General features: G+C 47.1%; 1 protein-coding gene across 1 annotated transcript in view; it reads right to left on the reverse strand.

Moving 5' to 3' along the window:
* LOC119170060 (uncharacterized) overlaps positions 1 to 13,907 on the reverse strand; it is a 33,500-nt gene extending 19,593 nt beyond the window's left edge. The window contains exon 1 of the mRNA XM_037421088.2: positions 13,749 to 13,907. Within this exon, the coding sequence (XP_037276985.2) occupies positions 13,749 to 13,860 (112 nt within the window). The 5' untranslated portion in view covers positions 13,861 to 13,907. The remainder of the gene's footprint in view (positions 1 to 13,748) is intronic.
* Positions 13,908 to 21,234: the final 7,327 nt, after the last annotated feature.

Below are 21,234 nucleotides of genomic sequence, written 5' to 3' on the forward strand. Positions count from 1 at the left end.
GGTAAACCATGAATCCTCTGTACATTTTGCCCACTCGATTTTATTACATCGCTCCCCCTAGCGTACGTCGCCGCACTAAATCGAACGATTGCCTTCAACCAATGACACGCGCCATATGTGACATCATTCCTGTTTTATAAGATATCGCGTCTTTCATCAACTACAAGTACCGCTTTCTAGTTTATAACATCTTGCATCTTTTCATCATCAGCTACAAGTACCACCATCTAGTAAACACTACAAGAACTAAACGAGAGGTGGCTACATACAGGAGACGGTACCGCCATCTAGTGAACACTGCAAGAACTAAACTAGAGGTGGCTACATACAGGGGACGGTACCGCCATCTAGTGAACACTGCAAGAACTAAACTAGAGGTGGCTACATACAGGCTACAGGGGACGCACAGCCCACGCCCTAAGGAGCTTCGCCCCTAAAAGACCGTGATGGTGTCACGGACGGCTATTTTTGGCGACACCGCGTCACGGCAATTAACGGGCGCCGTACTCCCCGACTGACCGTGAGAAACGGCGGCGAATGAAACGGAGCCGAGAAGTGCAAAATGGGGTGCTCTCCTTAGAACGTCGCCGCCGACAGTTAATCCTTTTGTAACTGTGGCGACGTCTGCAAGGTCGTAGAAGGCCGCGGTATATCCTGACCAAGGATTAGACTACGAGACGCACCCGCTGAGAGCTAAGTGGTTGACCGTTCCCACGGGGAAAAGCGTGGGAAACGCTCTGGTGGCCAAGCCGTATGACAACAACCCGACAGGTTGTCACTCTCACTAGTTGTGGGCCCTCTCCCAATTAAAAAAGGGGTGGGGTCAAAATATTTTTGAGGCGGAGTTTCCCCTCAATTAAACGCGCATGATTGGACCCATGTAGAGGTCTCTTGTCCCCAAGGAAGAGAGCGAGGAGACACGAGGGGGATTTAAGCGCAGGATTTTGCCCTGCTAGGCAGACTAGTCGCTGACCAACATGGTGTAGAAACAGATCAACAAGCATCTCTTCTAGAAGTTTTTAGTGTGGCTCTGTATCGGCTGGCCACCTAAACTTAGCCGTTCGTCTAGTTGTGACGCGATATTAACGTCTGCAACGTAGACATCGGGACTTCGCCTCGAGTTAGCTCAACCTGCTCGACGTCACCTGCAAGCACTAGCCTCCCGGAGCCACCAGCGTTGCAACACCGCCGACATCGCAGTCGTGCCAGAACTCTCTTCGACTTCTCGCATCCGATCGTCGGGGACACAACGCTGCCGGTCATCACACGTATGCCTTCACCTGTTTATATCTTCGAACTTTCTCCTCCGTCGTTCTATTCTTGTTAGTTTGTGTAGTTTGTAATAGTTCTCTCTCGTAAGCTGATTTATTGTTTCTGTTATATATTTCTTTAGTTGTATCAAGTGTCGATGTATTTTGTTAGTTGTATTGAAGTGTTGTATTAGATCCCGTGTGCTGCAATATCCCTAGAGTAAAGTTGTTTTGTTTTCTCACGTCTCTGATCTCTTCACTGTCTCTGCTTGCGTACGGAACGAACCGACCTGCTGTCATTCCCGTCGCCGACTTCGCGCTGGCGACGCTAGAGTGGCAGCTTGTAACAGATGGCCACACCGCGAGCAATGAATAGTCAAATAACCGTGCTCTGCCAGTGTAATGTAGCTGATAGGCACAACTAGCAATTCAGGACGCGAAGTAGGCCAAAGCGTGGCGAGAAAAGAAATACGAGCTGCGTCAGCGACCCCTGCTGGTTGATGTCCGTGCGCTTGGCAACAGCTTGACGACTTTCTTTCAGGACGGCGCTGTGTCCTCGCTTGCTGCTCAGTTGTTTCCATCCGTCTTGTCTATTTTGTTTGTTGTTGCTGAGGCGTCTAACGTAGAGTCAGTTCAACAAACAAATAACGCGAGTATAACGAATGCGAAGGTACCAGCAGGTAAAGACCAGAGAACATAAAGTATAAACAAGCGAAAATAGCGCAGATTTTGTTCTCGCGCGTGCGTCTTTACTCGCTGAAACATTATTACTGGAATCGTACACCGAATGGTCTAACAGACTACGCTAACCAAAAGTGAGTGAGTGAGTGAGTTTACTTATTTAAAGGTAGGGACATTTACCGGCATAGAAGAATTCGCCTATATGCTGCGCAGCAAGGAAGGGAAAAAGGCGCAAGAGATACATAGAAAATACAGAATTGAAAAAAAAGATTGAAAAAGAAACAAACTTTTCTTTTTATTACGCGTTTGTCCTCCTTATCCGATTATATGAGTCGTCTTGGTTTTGATGCTGGGATTTTATGCGGTGTAAGAAGGGTTTTGAAAAGATGCCAACAGAAAAATAAACAAGGGTATACATATACGGTGGGGTAAAATTAGACACGGGGAAAAACGCGACATTTTGACTTGGCCGACTTCTGTAGCTAATACGGAAAGTACTTTTCTTTGTTTCTCTATTTCAGCGATAGGTGCTGGTAGTGGTCTGAATTTATACGTGTAAATATTTTTCATTGCTCTCAGCGTTAGAATTTCGCGGCTAGTGGCGCTGTGTTCGTGACCCGTCAAAAAAGGGCAAAATTCTGCTCGGTGAAATTTTCCGATCCACGCATGAAGCTACTCCAATGTCATTTCAACAACTTACGCATTTACATTGTTACTTTATACAACTATCTACATGCCACCAAAAGTTTGGTTCATTTAGTGCACGGTGCCAAAGCGATTTTTTTTTTGAATTCGGGCATGTGGGAGAGGCACAACGTGATACAAAGTCATCGAAACGCCTCAGAGCTTGTGTCTGATTAATGAAGCATTACTCATACTAATTATATATTATGTTTTTTTGTTAATGAGGGTTAAAATGTTCAAGAAAATGTTATATAGAGCTTCGCGGGTGGAAAACGACATGAAAAAACACTGACTGCCGTTGAGGACAGGACTCACTCCATTCGCACTACATCGAGGCTGTCCCGCGTTCCCAAGGATGCTTTCCCAAGGACGCGTTCCCAAGGAGCCTGTTCCGCGTTCCCAAGGATGCTCTCAAGAGGTGCATGAAAAAATTGAAAGAATCTTCAAGTCAAGTCGTTCACAAACACGTCTTGGAATCGAGTTTTAATAAGGTTTTTTTTTCATATCAAAATTTTAAAGATAACAAGCGATAGAAAATCCGAAATTCATCGCCTCACAAAGCCTGGCTGACAAAGATGAAAGCCACGAAATTCCCGGTCAGTTTTTCATCGAAACGGCAAATAGAGGCGAAGAAAATGCGTCAGAACATATCTATAGTCCCCAATCATTGAATTATCTAATGAAGTGAAAACGTTCAACAAAAGACACCCATAGCACAAAAAAAAAAAAAGACTGGAATGCTTGATCTGCTATAGGAGTTTTAGAGGGACACAGCGCCGGGTTCTGTCTGGATTTATTGCGTGGAGTGCAAGAAGTGGGCTCATGACGATTGCGTGGGGGCCCACGGAGTGAGCTTTAGGTGCTTCTGTACTGCAAAGTATGAAGGGATGAAAATTTTTCACGCTGTCTCGTTTTGCCCTGCATGGTGGGGCAAAATGAGACATCTGGTGTGTTTTCCCTTTCTCTTTATAGCACTCCTCTGAACTGTAGCAACATGGTAATATTTACGCAGCACACACCTTGTACCCAAAGGAAAATTTCTGCATTGATGTTTAATGATAAAGAGTGAAAAAAAAATTCACTGTTTTCGAATTTTTGTCGCATTTTACCCCACCCTGCCCTCAACACGAAACAATGCTTGAAAACGCGAGGGAATGCACTTGGTGACATGTGTCCTGTACGTGTTGAAAGGTGCACAGTCACTTATTTCGTCACTGTCCACAATGCGATGTACTACTGCTAGCGACGAGAAAGTCGCCACCAGATTTATTGACCCACTGAAATATCGCGTGGCATACGCCCGCATATTCAAGTCAAGGCCATAGATTGTTCACTTTTCTCACTTCACGTTTATTTATGAGAGCATAGAAGGTGATACCCACGAGGACTCACAGGCTTTCGAACACGCTGATTTACCCTGCACGGTACACTTCTTGTGTTGCACAGCCAATCATGCAGTAAACTTATTGCTGTTGTAGACATAGAAAGACAGGACGCCGACCAAGAGGGTGTCAAAAATGTAAAAAGAGACGTTTCAGCTTCCGCATGAAAGCCTTGTTCACTAAGCTGATAAGCCCAAGCTTCCAGCTTAAACCCACTAAAATAATCGCTCGAGGGAGGAGGAATAAATGAGGAAGGACGCATCTTGCATACGCTAGGGGTAGATTGCTGGCGTTGCAATTAAGCGTGTTGCTCGTTGTGTGAGTAGTTATAGATTCCAGATAGTGCCGTTTTGTGTAGTTCTTCTCTCGGGCGATAACGGAAGACGGTCCCAGTCGAAGCAGTGATGCATTTTTCCCGCGTGCTCTGAGAGAGCACTGGAAGAGACTTTTTTTTTTATTTTTCACGTCACTCATATGCTCTTTCAAACGTCGCTCGAAATCACCGCTTTCACCCACGTAGACATATTCGCAGTCAGCGCAAGGAATCTTATAAACGATCCCAGGGAACTTTTCTTTTTTTATTTTGTCCTTGACGCTGACGAGCGCGAGCCGTATGTGGCTCGGAATATGGGCGACTTGTACTTGGTATCCACGCAGGAGACGCGCCAATGCCTCGCTGATGCCTGGAACGTGCGTAATTGAAGCGCGACGCTGGCTGGGGGAGTCACGTGGCTCGATCAGTCGGGCGTAGGACGTGTTTCTCGGACGAAGCAAGAAAACTTCTGGGGAACTTGCTGGTGCCGAGTTCACGCCAGGTGCATGCTATAGGTCGGAGTCGAAGTCCTCTGGCTTACTGCAAATTATTTGGGCCCTTTTTATCAAAGAAAAGGCCACAGACCGTTTGTGGCTTACAGGGTTGACCGACTCGAAATGAAGGTACCGCTCACTATGTGTGTCCTTCTTAAAAACATTGAAAGACACTGAAACACTGAAAGACAGATGCTGTCGGTCCCGCTATACAATTACGTCAAGAAAAGGCAGACTTCCAGAGCTTTCCTCTTCAACGGTGATTTTTATAGCTTCCTCGTAGATGCTCTAGTGGTTGGTGAAGGCGGCCAGGGCGTTTTTCTTTATGATGCAAAAGCAATCATCAAGAGAGAGAGAGAGAGAGAGATAAAGATGCAAGGAAAGGCAGGGAGGTTAACCAGACGCACATCCGGTTTGCTACCCTGCACTGGGGATGGGATAAAGGGGAGAAAAGAGGTTGCAGAAAGATGAGAAGGTAGACACAATCACGAACACACTCAGTCTACAGGCGGTCGCTGAGGTTTGTGGACTTAAGGTAAAGTAGCAGTGCTTTAGTTGCTTTCTGCGCAACTGAGGCAGATGCCCAAGGTCCTAGTATCTTCTGCACACAAAATGTTCCGGGGTCAAGTCGATTCAAAACCATCCGGAGCTGGCATCGCTGTGTGTCGTAGCAAGCGCAGCTGCACAGGACGTGTTCGATGGTCTCTTCAGCTCCGCAGTAGTCGCATGTAGGAGTGTCTGCCATACCAATGCGAAAGGAGTACACATTTGTAAATGCAACACCCAACCAAAGGCGGCATAACAGTGTCGCATCGGAGCGGGAAAGTTGTGATGGTAGCTTTAGCTTGAGCGAAGGATCCAGTTCATAAAATTGACACCTTTGGAAGCTGGTAGACGACCAGAACGTGCGTGTGAGATCTCGAGCCAGCAGGTAAAGTTGTCTTGCTGCATCATTCCTTGATAGAGGAATCGGAACTACACTGGTTTCCTCATGGGCTGAGCTGGCTGCATCATCGGCTAATTGATTTCCGGTAATACCGATATGTCCAGGCAGCCATTGATATATAATATCATGCCCTCGTGCTAGAGCTTCATGATGGCAATGTCTTATTTCTTGTACCAGTTGGTCATGACTCCTCCTACGCATGGCAGACTGCAAACTCTGAAGCGCTGCCTTCGAATCACAGAATATGACCCATTTTCCTAGACGTTCTTGAACGAGATATTGTAAAGCAGCCCTTATAGCAGCAAGCTCTGATGCCGTAGATGTAGTCATATGCGACAACTTAAACTTGATTGTCATTTCTGCAGCCGGAATTACAGCGGCACCTGATGAGCTGCTGGATGAGACGGACCCATCAGTGTATATCTGCGTTCGGTCTAAGTACAACTCATGTAATAATAGCAGTGTTGCTTGCTTCAATGCTACTCTGGAGTGACTGCTTTTCTTTTTGATTCCCGGAATTTCTAGACGTACTTGCGGCTGGTCGAGGCACCACAAAGGACATGCCGTTCTCGCAGCTGGCGTATATCCTGATGGAACGCTGTTTAGGTGCTTGGATATGACGTCTGAAAACATAGCACGTGGTCTTCCGGAAGGTAGAAGGGCCAAGTGGTGGTCGGGGACACGGCTAGCATGTCGAATGTGCGCTCTGAGGCAATCCACAACTATATATGTCCTGACCGGATGGTCTTTGGCAAGCATGATTGTGGCATAAGTAGAAGCGCATCGGGGCAGTCCTAGGCAGATACGCAGTGCCTGACCCTGCAAACTCTCCAATGAATGAGTATTCGATTTGCAAGTGTTAGTCAGTACCGGCAAGCTGTAGCGCAATAGACCCAGAAATAGGGCCCTGTACAGCTGTAGCATGGAGGCCACAGAAGTTCCCCATGCTTTACCGCACAAGAATTTCATGATATGCACAATAGATAGCAGTCTCTTCTTCAAGTACGCACAATGTGGGCTCCACGAAAGACTTCTGTCGATTATTATGCCCAGGAAACGATGCGTCCGTGCATATTCGACACTCTGCCCATTGATGTAAACAGGGTATGGCGTCATTGGTTTGCGTGTAAACGCCATCAACGCGCACTTCACAGTTGATATATTTAGGCCTTGTTTCTGAAGGTAGGCTGTTGTGAGGGTTGCTGCCCGCTGTATTCGTGCACGCACCTGAGGGCGAGTAACTGCAGCACTCCAGAGGCAAATATCATCGGCGTATATGGATAGGCACACCGACTTTGGCAGAACCTTCACCAGACCAATGAGGGCCACATTGAACAATAAGGGGCTTAAAACACCTCCCTGAGGTACTCCGCAGTAGGTGTAATGTTGGGCAGTTGTACCCTCATATGTTTGTACAAAGAAACCCCTGCCAGTTATATAATCTTTTATCCATTGAAACATTCGTCCACCAATGCCCATTGCTGCGAGAGAAGTGAGGATGGCATCGTGAGCTACATTATCATATGCACCCTTCACGTCAAGAAAGAGTGCCACTGATATGCGCTTGCGACTTTTTTCTTGTTGAACAAATGTCGATAAGTCAAGGACACAGTCAATGGAGGAGCGGCCCCGACGAAAGCCTGCCATGCAAGAAGGGTATTTGGTGTATCGTTCCAAGTACCACTCGAGACGAAATAGAACCATTCTTTCCATCACTTTTCCGAGGCAGCTTGCGAGGTCAATAGGGCGATACGCTGTCAAGTCCAATGGTGATTTTCCCGATTTCAAAAGTGGTATTAATCGACTTATTTTCCATTCTCGGTTAACACTGCCGCTGAGCCAGGAGTTGTTGAAGCATGTTAAAAGTTTTTTTCTGGCTTTTTGTCCAAGGTGTCCCAACGCACTATAAGTAATACCATCAGGACCTGGTGATGACATGCGCTTAGAAGCGACTAACGCACCTTCCAGTTCTTCCATGGTGAACAGAATGTCCATTTCTGGTAATCGCGTCTCAGGAACGATCACGGCGTCGATGCTCTCGTTCATAATATTCCCGGCAACTCTCGTGCAAAATTCTTCAGCCACCTCGAGTTCTGTTTTTCCATGATGGAGTGCCAAAGTTTTAAAGGGGTGCCGTTGTTGTGGAGAGGAGCGAAGACCACGAACTGTTCTCCAGATATATGACAGCGGTTTATGAGGGTCTAGAGATTCGCAGAATGCTTTCCAGCGTTCGCTCTCCAGTTTGTAAATGCGTCGTTGAATCTTTTTCTGGAGCCGCCTTGCTTCCCTCAGATCGTAAATTGATCTTGTGCGTCTGTATCGTCGTTCAGCACGCCTTCGTATAGCTCATAATTTTTCCAGTTCGATGTCAAACTGTGTTACTTTAGACGAAAATGGTAGTTTACATTTGGACGCTTGCATAGCTTCCGCTATGGTATTTTCCAGGCTGCAGGCGAGGCCTTCTTGGCAAGCGTTCTCAACACGCGATGCAAACATCGACCAGTCAGTGCCAATTGCAACACCGGAAGAGAAATTTTTTATGATACCATCGATCGTCACGTAGGTGGGTATGTGATCACTCCCATGAGTCTCAATATCGCAAAACCACTTAACTTTGTGAGAGAAGCACCGTGACACCAATGTCAGGTCAAGGCAACTGCCATACGTGAGACCCCGCAGATATGTGGGGGTACCATCGTTCATGATGGAAAGGTCGTAATCGGAAGCGAATGTAACAATGTTCCGGCCCTTGGCATCCATCCTAGTGCTCCCCCAAAGCATGTGATGGGCGTTGAAGTCACCGGTGATGATCCAAGGCCCATCGGTTCTCATTAGGATGTCTTTTAATCTGTCGCAGTCAAATCGCGATGACGGAGATATATATCCACCAATAAGCGTGAACGAAACTGCATTCTTCTTCACACGAAGACACACGTACTGATTGTCGTCATTTGAACTTATTGGGTGCGAAAGATAAGTCAAGTCTGTGCGAATGTAAACAATTACTTTGCTTCGTTCTTCGCAAGCGGCTGAACAAAAAGCTTCATAACCGGACAATCTATAAGGCGTTGATACGTTTGGTTCACATATGACAAGTATAGGGAATTGATTGGCCCGAACAAATTGGCAAAAGTCCGAGATACGGGACTTCATGCCTCTGGCATTCCACTGGAAAATCGACGCACTTTTAACTTCAGTGCGGAAGATGAGATTTTGTTGAGCCATTGTGCTTATACGAAGTTAGCAAGAACTGGATTCAGTGCATCCAGTATTTGCAGTGCACTCTTAGCAGACGGAGATTGTATGCTGCTCAGTAGCGTGCGAATCGTGGCAATTAATGATTGCACGATTGCAGCCACTTGCCTGTCTTGGTTGGAAAGATCTCGAACCGGGACGATTGCAGTCACTTGCCTGTCTTGGTTGGAAAGATCTCGAACCGGGAGCGCGGACTGGCCGTCATGAAGCTCCTTCGGTTCGCTTGATGCTGCTTCCCTTTGAAGTGCAGGCCACTCTGTCGCAGTTAGGGTATGCTCACTGGCTTTGTCCTTTACAGCCTTTCCCACGGCATGTGGTCTGGGAGGCAAAGGAGGTGGTACTGATGAGGGATCACGCAAACTTGTCGAGGAGGTAGCGGGCGTCCTCGAAGACCGACGTCGACGTGAACGACGCCTTCTGACTTTAGCTGCGGCTTCTCGATGAGATGAGTGATCGCGCACCATCTCCTTCAAGATGGCAATTTCTTTCTGAATCCGCGGGCAGTCCTTCGATGTGGCTTCATGGGATCCATTGCAATTAGAGCATTTGTTGACAGTTGCGACGCACTTATCCGCTTCATGGTGCTCGGCGCAGCGGTGGCATACCACCGAATTCTCGCAGACGCTGCTCACATGTCCAAGTTTCATGCATTTACGGCACTGGAGAGGCTTTGGAATGAAAGGCCGCACAGCATGTCTGAAGTACCCCACCTTCACATGAGAGGGGAGTGATGTGCTCTTAAACGCAATCTTCACACAGCGAGACTTGCCTAGCCGGGTGACATCAACAATTGGAGTATCAGTTGTTGACTTGACAAGAAGTTGTAAGTCCTTATTGGAAATAGCGACATCAACGTCGTAGATCACGCCGGTTACTACATCACATCCCAAGGGAACATGAGAGCGCACCTGGTTGCCGTCCAAGTCAGTTACACTGCGCAGAACGCCCAACGCACTTGCGTGCAAAACGTCCACAGCCAGTATATTCTTTCTGGCGTTCACTCTTATGTCCGTGATCTCATTTGGCACGAGCGTTTCCAGAGACCTCGACACAGACTGTCTGTTAAGGCGTTTCATGCTGACGGTAGGAAGTGCAGGCAGGAACAGGATGGTATAAGTGTTCGATTTTGGCGCTTCACTTACAGTTTGAATAGTTGAGGATGAGGATGTCCTCATGTTCCTTCTCTTCGCCTTGCGGCTCAGCACAGGTTGGAAACCGTCATCTGAGAAGTCCTCACTGCTGAGATAGTAAGCATGAGTATCTTCACTGTCGCTGTCGCTCGCTTGTCCCATCCGCTTCCTGGAGGCGGCCGCCGCTGACACCGCTGGTGCCGGCAGGCGCCCGGGGTGGTCTACATCCATCCCCTCCAAGGAAGCAGCGAAAACTGATCAACAGACTTAAAGTACAACTGAAATACGCCGGAGTTAGCAGAAGTCCAATCATCAACGTATCCGAAAATACATTCGGAGCAGGGTCGCACGAAGCCAGAGCCCGGCTTTCCACTTACTGCATAGCCATGTTTGCCGCCGTTACCGAGATCGACGCACCCATGGGGGTGCCGTGCAGCATCTTGCAAAGGACTCCACGAAAAATAAAGTAGGCATTATTCAAACAGAAATCAAGTAGCCTCGCGAGATCCTGCACTTCAAAACATGGTGCGTTCCCCCGGTTTCTCAGCAGCCTGCAGGGCAGCTTCACAGGCGTTCACAGCAAGTGCCACAGGAACACAGGTAAAAAGAAAGACGACGCCAAATGACACCATTATTTTAAGGTATGGCCGTATGGCCAACCATTGGTTACCCAAATTTGCCATTTTATTTCGCCTACCGTGCGAGCGCCTTCGTTCAAAGCTCACCTGAGCTTCAACATGTCGTGCAAAGCCCAAGGCCTAGATTCCGAAATCTTCGCGCTCGCTGAGACCGGTGCACACTGCTTTCGGACAGCTGGTAGTATCGAAGGCAGTTACTTGAAGCCCGGATCATGGACTGCAGAGCAACTATCCGGGACTTCCAGGAGAGTGACGTGAAAAATAAAAAAAAAGTCTCTTCCAGTGCTCTCGCTGAGCTCCACAAAAAAATGAACCACTGCTTCGACTGGGACGGTGCTTCTGTTATCGCCCGAGAGAAGAACTACACAAAACGGCACTATCTGGAATCTTTAACTACTCAGACAACGAGCAACAACACGCTTAATTGCAACGCCGGCAATCTACCCCTAACATGTGCAAGATGCCTCAAGCGATTACACTAGCGGATTTAAGCTGGAAGCTTCGGCTTCTAAGCTTAATGAACAAGCCGAAACGTCTCTTTTTACGTTTTTTGACACCCTATTGGTCGGCGTCCTGTCTTCTTATGTCTACCAATGCCATTACTTCCCGACCAGGCGATATTTCGTCCAGTTCTCGACTTCAACTTATTGCTGTGTTCAACGGTTTTCAAGTCCCAAAACAACGCAATAGATGTAAAAAAATATTAAGAGAGATGTCTACAGGTTGTTTTCTATCATGCCAGTGTAAATCTTAGTGCTCGTGCGAAGTCATTTAATCAATAGAACCACATAAATGCTCTGCTATAACTATAAGTTAAATACACTACTTCCGCGTAGTCACTTTTCGTGTTGGGCAACTTCCTCGCTGTAGTCTTTCTCGTTGCGCGATGAATTGCACTCGCCATTAACAACAAGGCGGCTCAGACGCCAATAGGATCTCGAAGAAGCAAGCCCAACGCACGGAGCCGCTTCAGCATGCATTGTGCTATATACGGCCCTGAAACAACAAACGAAGGAGAGCTAGGTGAAAGAGCACAGACCGTGCCAGGCTCGTGAACAAAAAAAACGGATCCAAACGACCATGACTACATGCAGCGCGCATATGGTAAGCGTTTTGCTCGCTGCCGCACGCAAGCCATAAATCTTTACGAGCACCGGCTGAGCTGTTTTCTAATACTCCAAAGCCTCAAGAGTAGCCGAGCTGCGCGTCGTTGTAGGGCCCGAATTTGTTCTTGTTGAAACTTCGCCATGCTCAGCGTAAAACACACGTCACTTGATGATCAATCAATCAATGATTTTATTAGTGGAATACATTAATACTATTACAAAGAAGGAGGTGCCAAAGTAAAAACTCAGTGAACCGATTTGCGACATTGGAAGCATAAGAACCTTTAAGTCAAGAACAAGCTCTCGCTCATGCTACAGGCCATTTTGCGTGTGCGTGTGCCCATTCCTGGTACGTCCTTAAGTAGACCTGCTCGTCATTCTCACCACGGGCAGAGCTTTTCGTCAGCGACATATCGGCTTCTTTTTCAAAACTTGCTGGATCTTGAAAAAGACGCCGATATGTCTTGGTCGTGTAAGTGCCGTACTGTGTAACTGCAGGTCAGGCCTTTTCCCCATTTTCCCCTTTCTTTCTGTTTCTTTAGTGCATGAAAACTTCGCGTATCTGTGAGCGTTGTTAAAGAATAGGAGTCTCGGAGACGTGCACGGCAACTGCACACACAAATCTGTGTGGTTGCCGCTTTCGTCTCGTTATTCTCACTCAGTCAACCTATCATCTCACTCATCCATTTGTCCAGCACTCTTCGTGTGCTTGTTTTTGTGTACTGTTTTTGGTGTTTTATGGGATCCTTCATGTTTACTGGTTTACACTTAAGCACCATCATGCGATAAAAAAAATTGTCGCGCACCAACTAGACAAGGACACATAAGAGACAGACGAGCGCAAGATTTCAACTACCTATAGTCTTCGTCGCAGTCAATATACAAACAGATGAACTCACACGTGGTAACAAACGGTAATCTCATTGCAATGTATTGTTATCAACTTGACGGTCTGCTTGTATGTTGACATGACGGGAAACACAATGATAAAATTGTGCCGTCATTTTAAAATGACGGCCTGTCGTCATTTTGATGTAAATGTTATCAATTCGACGGTTTACTTGTATTTTGAATTGACGGGAAGCATCAAAGTTATACAAATTGTGCCGTTGTTCGAAAATGACGGCCTGTCCTCATTCTGACGGCCTTAAGCTTGGAAATAGAGCTGCCGGTATATTCACAGTCATATTGACAATTTTTCTTTGTATCAACTCGTGCAACAAGTTATCGTTATGTTTGTCAGTGAGGCTCGGATTCTATCAGGTGCCGTACCGCGGGCCAGCTGCGGCTCCTTGCTCGGTTTTCGCTTCTCTCGAACGACTGGCGTCACACGCTATTTCCATGCACTAAGGGTGTGTTATTGTTGCGTAGCCCCGGGAAACGTACGCGAAGCGATCAAGCGCGTCTTTCAAAGACCCCCGCGCGTCAGCCGGCAGTTGACCGGCCGTAAAAGCGTGCGGGAGAATTCTCGCGCGTGACCGGATCGTCTTCTTGATGATTTCCTTTCCGCCCTTCGCAAACAAAGCGTTTAGCGGCTAAAGCGTACACGCAATCGCGAAGAAGAGGGAGACAGACGCACCCACACCACGCAATCAACCATAAAGCGAGGAAAAACAAAACAAAAACAAACCCCGCTGTTGCGAGAGACGCAAAATGAAATAAAAAAACAAGAACTCTCTCTTGAACGAGAGAGGCGGTGGCATTTCGTTTCGCGCCAGATGAAAGAAGAAGAAGAACGCGGCTGAGCTCTTCTTCGACGGCTGCACACGCTTGAATGTCGTGAGGCGCGCGCTCTGCACACCGCGAAAAGACGACGCCAGCGAGAAAACGCGCGTGCCACTTGCGTGAGGCAAGCGAAAAAGCGCTCACCTTTGGACGTGCTCGCGGTGGCACACGCCTCTGTCGCGACCAAAATCCTCCGCCGCCGCCGCCGCCTGCCTGCCGTACTCCAGCGTTTAAAGCACGCGTGCCCCAGCAGCATGCCCAGCAGCCCTCGCCTCCCTCCTCCCTGCTTTCTCTTGCCTCACGTCCTCCTCTTTGCCATCCTTCCGTGTAGCCCGCTCGTTTCTCCCTTTCCATCCGGGGCCACCTATTTATTTTTCGCCGTCTTTTTCATCTTCGCTTCTTACTTCCTTTCATTTTTTTTTTCCTCTCCTTAAACGTAACGAGGCGCTTTCCCGGGGGCTGAGCCTTCCGGTCCGACAGACGGAGCTCTCCACTTGAGCGCGGCACGGCCGCCCCAACTGAAGCGAGCCGAGCGCGCAAAGGAAACATCGCTGCAGAAGCGGCGAAGCACAACGAAAAGGGATCGAAGAGGGAGAACCCCTCTTGGCAACGATGAACACCTTCTCGCTTTCAGTCGCCTCACCGCTGCTCCGCCACCGCGCCGGTACCTTAGCGCTACCGGTGAGAAAAGTTTTCGCCGCCGAGCGCTCGTAGAAAGAAGCTTCTGCCTGCGAGGCAATCGTTTCTCGGGACAGGCCTTCTCCTGCTTCTTCCCCTCACCCTCTATCATCCAGGAAGCGACATGTTACGATCGATCCACGCCTCTCTCCCGGTGCTTCCTCCGATACCGGCCGCCGCGTGTTCTTATTCGCGAAACTGTTTCCGATGGGGCTGACCGCGTAGCAGTAATGACGCTCCGTCGGCGACGAGGATTAGCCGGTATGATTGAGCCGCGGTCGAATGCGCCCTGCCTTGCTTCTTTATTACTCCCCCCCCCCCCCCCCCCCTCTATCGCCAGCCAGTCATTGCTAGCCTTCATTAACGTCATAGATTGCAGTGCAAGTCGAACATTACTCCGTGAGAGTTCGCAGCTTGAATTCTGGGTACTCGTGGTGAACGCTGTTATGCGTGCGAGCGTCTTGTCCTTTATTTCCTTCTTTCTTTCTAGACTTTTTTCCCTCCCATTTACCCTCCCTTCATGTAGGAAAGAAAACCGTAAGCAACCTGGTTAGCCTCCTTGTCTTCTCTATGCCTTTCTCTTTCTATCTACATCTCGCTTCTTTACTATCTTTATACGCCTCCGCCCGGCTCGGCTGCACTGGTGCTATACAGCGCGCATTTCTATTAATGAGGTCGTAACCCTTCCTGCTTATTGACGTATCCATGTGGGAGGTTCATGATTACTGAATTAGACAAGGATGGCAGAAAGGTATGTCTGAAAATTAATCTGCAGAAAATGAAAGGGATGTACAGCAACCTCAAAAGACAACAGCGCTTCGAGATAGGCAGTAGTGCACTTGCAGTTGTAAAAGAGCACGTTTGCTTAGGACAGGTAGTAACTGTGGAGCCGTACTGCGAAGTTGAAGCAACTAGAAGAATGAGAATGGGGTGGAGCACATTCGGCAAGCATTCTCAAATCATGACTGGCAGATTGCCGCTATCCTTCACGAGTAAGGTATACAACAGCTGCATCTTGCTGGTATACTTACCTACGGAGCAAAAACCTGGAGGCCTAAAAAGAGGGTTCAGCTTAAATTGAGTGCGACGCAGCGAACGACGGAAGGGAAAACGATGGGTACAACCTTAGGACACAAGAACTGAGCAGAGTGGGTCAGGGAACCAACCTGGGTTAGGGATATCATAGTTGAAATCAAGAAGAAGAAATGGACACGGGTCGGGCATGTAGCGCGTAGACAGGATAACCACTGATCATTAAGGGTAACTGACTGGATTTACAGAAAAGTCAAACACACGAGGGTACACAGAAAGTTAGATGGGCTGATAAGATTGAAAAGTTCACAGGTATAACATGGCAGTAGAAAGCATGAGACCGTGTTGGTTGGTTTTTCCTGCAGTGAGCGTAGTCAGAATGATGATGATGATAATAAACACTTCCTGCTCGACCTAGCAGGGCACGAACTGCGACATTCGTACGCGGAATAGCCGTCAAGTAAGCCTCTCATTTCGAGGGCGCACGAAATAAGCCCACAAAGCTCACCTGAACTCGCAGACTAACTTTCCAGAAAATAGAGCGCCGCCTGGTAGGCTTGGTAAAGGGAAGGATAAAGTTATATTGTAAGTTAGCGCACGAAGCACGGCGCCCCGGCGATGTCACAATATTCGCTATCCTTCCACTTCTTCAGATTGTGTTCAAGAATTATAGCCTCAGCTAGATGACCACCAACTGTCAACTTTCTCACGTTGTGCACAGCACGGTAATTTAAACGAGGTGTCGTCAAACGTGTCTCTAGTTTACATACTCTGTCATGCCAAAATTTAAAGATGAACTTTACAGTGATTTCGTGGGTTTGAGCAAATGCTTTTAGTGTCCCTTTGAGGCTTTATATAAAAGTCGGTCAAATTTTTTTACTGAATCGCACAACGTGATAACCATCACAAAGAACATTAAACTGCAACGTTTGATATCGATGCGGAGCAGTTATATTGGTACTTGCTTTCGATACAATATGTAACAACTCTCGCTGTGCAACAACCTCCGCAAATAGTTCAAACAACCTCGCAGGAAGATGGAGACTTGAGGTGATCAGTCAAGAAGTTTAGAAGGAAACACTGGCTACAGCCAGGACCGTCCTTCCATTGATCACTTTCAATCACTTCAGAAAACGATGCGCGACAGCCGATTCCGAACGACTTCTACAGACAGTAGCTCCACTATATAGCGTTGAACCGAACCACACAAGTAAGGGAAAATGCGTGAGAGTTATTGCTTTGGAATCTTTAGAAAATTTCGCAACATTTAATAATTATGTGCAGCAGCCCGGGCGTAGCCATAAATTATTTTCAGGGGTGAAGTGGGGAGAGTAGGTGGGTTTAACCAAGGTTTATGTATGTTCGTGCGTGCTTGTGAAAAAAATGACAATTTTCAGGGAGTGGGAGTTTACTCCCACCCCTTGTTACGCCAGGGTGCAACAGTTATCGTTATTCTACTTCCAGAAACAAACGACTGTGGCTGTAAACTCTGGCGTAACACAAGTACAGGTTATCGCACAGGAAAACTCGGATCGCATTGCTGTGCGCTCCGAGTTCTTCCGTATATGTGGAAAAGCCTGTAGGCGAAGCCGATAAGGACAGGGTACGACCACGAGTACTTTGAGTGATTCTTGAGAAGACGAATAAGGACCCTCATTTCTGTCTGCCTATTAGGCGCCCCGGTGCAGTGCCTTGTGGGGTAAGGAGAGATAAGATGAATAGAGGAAATATATAGTGAAAGAAATTCGACAAGGCAAGCGACACAAAAATAAGGAGATAGGAAAGATGGGAGACGGCCGAAGGAGTCAGAGGAAGGGGCACCACACGGCGAGAGCTGCACGGCGCCAGGAGATTGCGGAGGGCGAACCAGTCGGCGAGAACTACGCTAACGTCAGAGATCGCGGGTGGCACAACCGTTCAGCTTGGAGATCTCCCTTTTTTTCTTTGCTGAGCCGCTTCGCAAACAATGCTAAAAGTGCATGCAGCGTGGTCCCGAATGACCGTCACGACGTGATCGGGATTTAAGACACTATTTCACTTCTCGGACAACTGGAGAGCATTTTCAGCGAGTGTTCCGAGGAAAGATTTTCAACCAGTGCCACGGCGGACGGCAAATCTATAAGCGCGCGAGCGTACGGGATTGGCTAGCGAGGTCACGTGGTGTCGTGAATGCACCAATAGCTTTGAAATACGTGTGGTTGCACATTTTGAGCATCATCATCATCATTTAGCATAATTATCATCATCATCATGGTGCCCAGAGATACCTTTCGTTGGGTACAATACGCTATCTTTAGCGTGGGTACCCAAGGGAATACTGTTTGGCGCATGTGCAGTGGCAACGAACTCTAACGCAAAGCTTTGCGTATAGCCTATTCTGAAACCGTCTAATCACTCCTCCTCCTCCACGTGACCTGCACGACACTTACTAACTACTACTACTACTACTACTACTACTACTACTACTACTACTAAAGCTGCTGCTGCTACTAATACTACTACTTCGACGACGGCGAGGGATGCACAGGGTAGAATTTGATAGATTCTCTTTAGACGAAAGAAAACAGACAAGCCAGAATGAGCGTATCGTGTCAGATTGCATATGCGCGCGAGCGGGAGGAAAAGAGCTCCCGCAGGGGCAGATGGGCTTCGTCGTCGTCGTGCCCTCTAGCGTCGCGACAGTTGGGGTCGTCGAGCCAAGGACGTGTCGAGAGGGTCGCGCCCGCACGCAAGATGCGCGCTTCTGTCGAAATCGCGGCAATCGGCGCGGAACCAAACGCTCAAGGTTTACGGCCGCCGCAGGCACTCACACCCGGCGGCATCGCTATTCTTCGTGCATGAGTTCGCCGCAGTATTCCTCAAAGAAGCTCGATTATCGTGCCGTTTCTTGGTACGCATATATTGTGCACACAACTATAACCATATTCTGGTTGAAGGGCCACGGAGTTTACGACTCTTTTCGCCTGCGAAAATCTGCTCTTGAGGGCGAAGTGAGCAGCCAAAATTGAATCTGAACAGGAGGCTGGGTGAGTTGCGGTAGTTAAACACAATTTTGCCGAGTGCAGCGTGACCCGGATTATCGTACACGAACAAGCGCTGAATGAAAACTGGTTTTATGAAAACCAGATCGTTCGATGAGAATTCTCGCGTCTTCTCAGATTCTCCCGCGTCCGTGGTCTTTAAGGTATACATAAAGGGGAAACATAATGTAGTTTAGGCTGGTAATTTATACCCTGAAAACTCTAGTCTCGGTAATTTAACCCCAATAGGCTTATTAATAGAACAGAAAATCATTGTCAGAAGCCTTGCTTTTAACCCCCCCCCCTTTTTTTTTTCTCCACAACTTTCGATGGTGACATGACGGATTTCGCAGTTGTTTTCCGTGTTTAATGAACTTTTCTAAAACATATTGTGTTCAGTCTTTGGCTCTCTCAAAATGCATTGTAACATTGACTTCGCGATTTGAAAGAGCCTCAGGAGACGCCGTCAAATCCATGATGTGAGGGCGACTGGTGCGGGAACTTCGAGGTGGTGTCGCCAACAGAGAAAAGCTTTTTTTTTATCTCTTTAGGGCCCTTTTAAGACTTCATGATGACAAAATATATGCACCGAAAGAGGCGCTACTGGTGGGACACTTGCGGGCCCCCGACTTTCGGCCTACATCAGCAACTGCTCCAGTCCTACCAACACCAACACCACTTGCAAATTCTTGTGTTGGTTAGAATGATCTTAATCCTTATTATAATTTAGCACCCGGAAGTGTTACAACTAAAAAAAAATGAAACCACTTGGTGAAAACAAGCAGAATTCTCAACAGTACCGCACCACGTTTTAGTGTCAAGCCGTCGATAAAGTGTGACGTGGGAAACATTGCCGAACCAATGTGTTCCATATGCAAATACATGTGCTTACACGCCTTGAGCATCATCATCGTATAGTAACCATTTAGCGTAATCATCATCATCTTGTTGTATTTATTTATCATTAGGCAGCTTTAGAAGCTTGAAACGACCCTCGCACTCAATAAGATAGATGACGGCGACAAGTTCCTTTTACGTGTGTAGAACTTTCAAATTGCATCTCCATCTAGCCTTCCCGCTCCTTTCTCAACGATGATAATGTCCACTAAGTGTACCTCACACACACTCTGGGGGATTATCCTTTCTCTCATTTCTTGTCTTCACTGAGGTGCTTACGGCCTTGTCGTGCTCCTCCTCGCCTTGCCCATCCTTGCATGCACATGAAATTGACCAGAAGGCGTTCGCCGAAGTTGGCTCCTCCGCAACGCCAGGATTCGTGGGGAGAAGCACGATTAATTTGCTCCCCCCCCCTTCCCCACGGCTAATCTACGCTATTGCCTTAGGGCACCCTCCCTCGCAATTCCTCAACGGAGGGCTCGAGTGGGGGGTGGAGTTCCTTTGAACAGGAAATGAGAAAAATTCCTCCCCTTACTCGCTATGCAAATTACCCTATTGTGTCATGATCTGCGCTCTTCCGCGCACGTACAACTAGCATTTAATCGATGGCCAAGGCGTCAATTACAAAACTGCATAGAAGCCGTGCTGGCTGCTGCGTTCGTCGGCCGAGAACGAGATTGTGGGCACAGTTTAACGGGTGCTTCAACGGAGTCTGCCTGCGGTGAGATTCCGATGAGGTTGGAATGTAATACGCTTATGCACCGTGTCTTGCGGGGAGCACCGTCGAGCTGGAAATCGACCCCAAGGCTTCGCTAGAGGCTTCTCGAATAGCCCTCGTGTTGTTTCAAGACGTTAAAAGCCGTAACTTACATAAAAAAAAAAACTGCATAAATTGAGCTGCATGAAGCACAGCCATTGAAGTGTCAAGGTGCACGGGCTACTTTGCCTGGATTCGGTGTCGTGTTGTCGCGTAATCTGCTTGGTGCCCTTATCATGTTTTGCAAGTCACAATGTATCCCTTAGAAGCTAACCGTATATGCCATAATCAGTACTTTAGGGTAGTATTAGAGCAAATAGTGACGTCCACTCTGTCCGTCTTGTTATCTCCTTTGGCCTCAGGCGTAGTAATGCCTCGTGTTGCGACGTAATTACTCTGCGCAAGTCAGGTCTGCGATTAGCCAGTGAATGCCACATTGGTTGTCACAAAAAGTATATTTTATGTCGTATAAACAACATGAATAAAATACTTCTCTCCGCTATAAACATTCAACACCCATAGCTTTTCATCCTACAAGCAAATTACCTATACATGAGTGGAACACATATTACGAAAGGAAATAAAAAAAAACGCGTACGAAACCACATCAGTGATATCTGCTTTGAACCCTGAGGAGTTGGTGTACACTAGATTTAGTTTAGGTAATAATTGTTCATTATAGCAATTATATAGGCACTAGCTCTCAGATAATTTTCGCAGTCACATCCCGTATATATATATATATATATATATATATATATATATATATATATATATATATATATAGGATGAGTTGTAACTCATCCCCTGATGAAGGGAGGACCCCTCCCGAAACTGTTGGGAAATAAATATATTTATCCTTGTTGACAACGCTCCCGTTGTGCCATATCCCATACCTTCACGAAGACTAACTGGCCCATTGAATTATTACTCCCACTATATATATATATATATATATATATATATATATATATATATATATATATATATATATATATATATATATATATATATATATATATATATATATATATATATATATATATATATATATATATAACGCTCTAATGAAAATAAGTCAGAAGGAAAAATTCCAAGGCACCCACCGAGGACTCTAACCGGCGACCTCTTGCTCCTCAGTGCGCTGAATTAACCAACAAGATTTTCATTCTGACGCTACAGGAAAATTGCTCGCATCAAGTCCACACTATTCGGGAAGTCGCTTGTTCTGTCGTACCTGTGAATT

Source organism: Rhipicephalus microplus, chromosome 2 (genome assembly GCF_043290135.1).
Source record: "Rhipicephalus microplus isolate Deutch F79 chromosome 2, USDA_Rmic, whole genome shotgun sequence".
Lineage (NCBI taxonomy): Eukaryota > Metazoa > Arthropoda > Arachnida > Ixodida > Ixodidae > Rhipicephalus > Rhipicephalus microplus.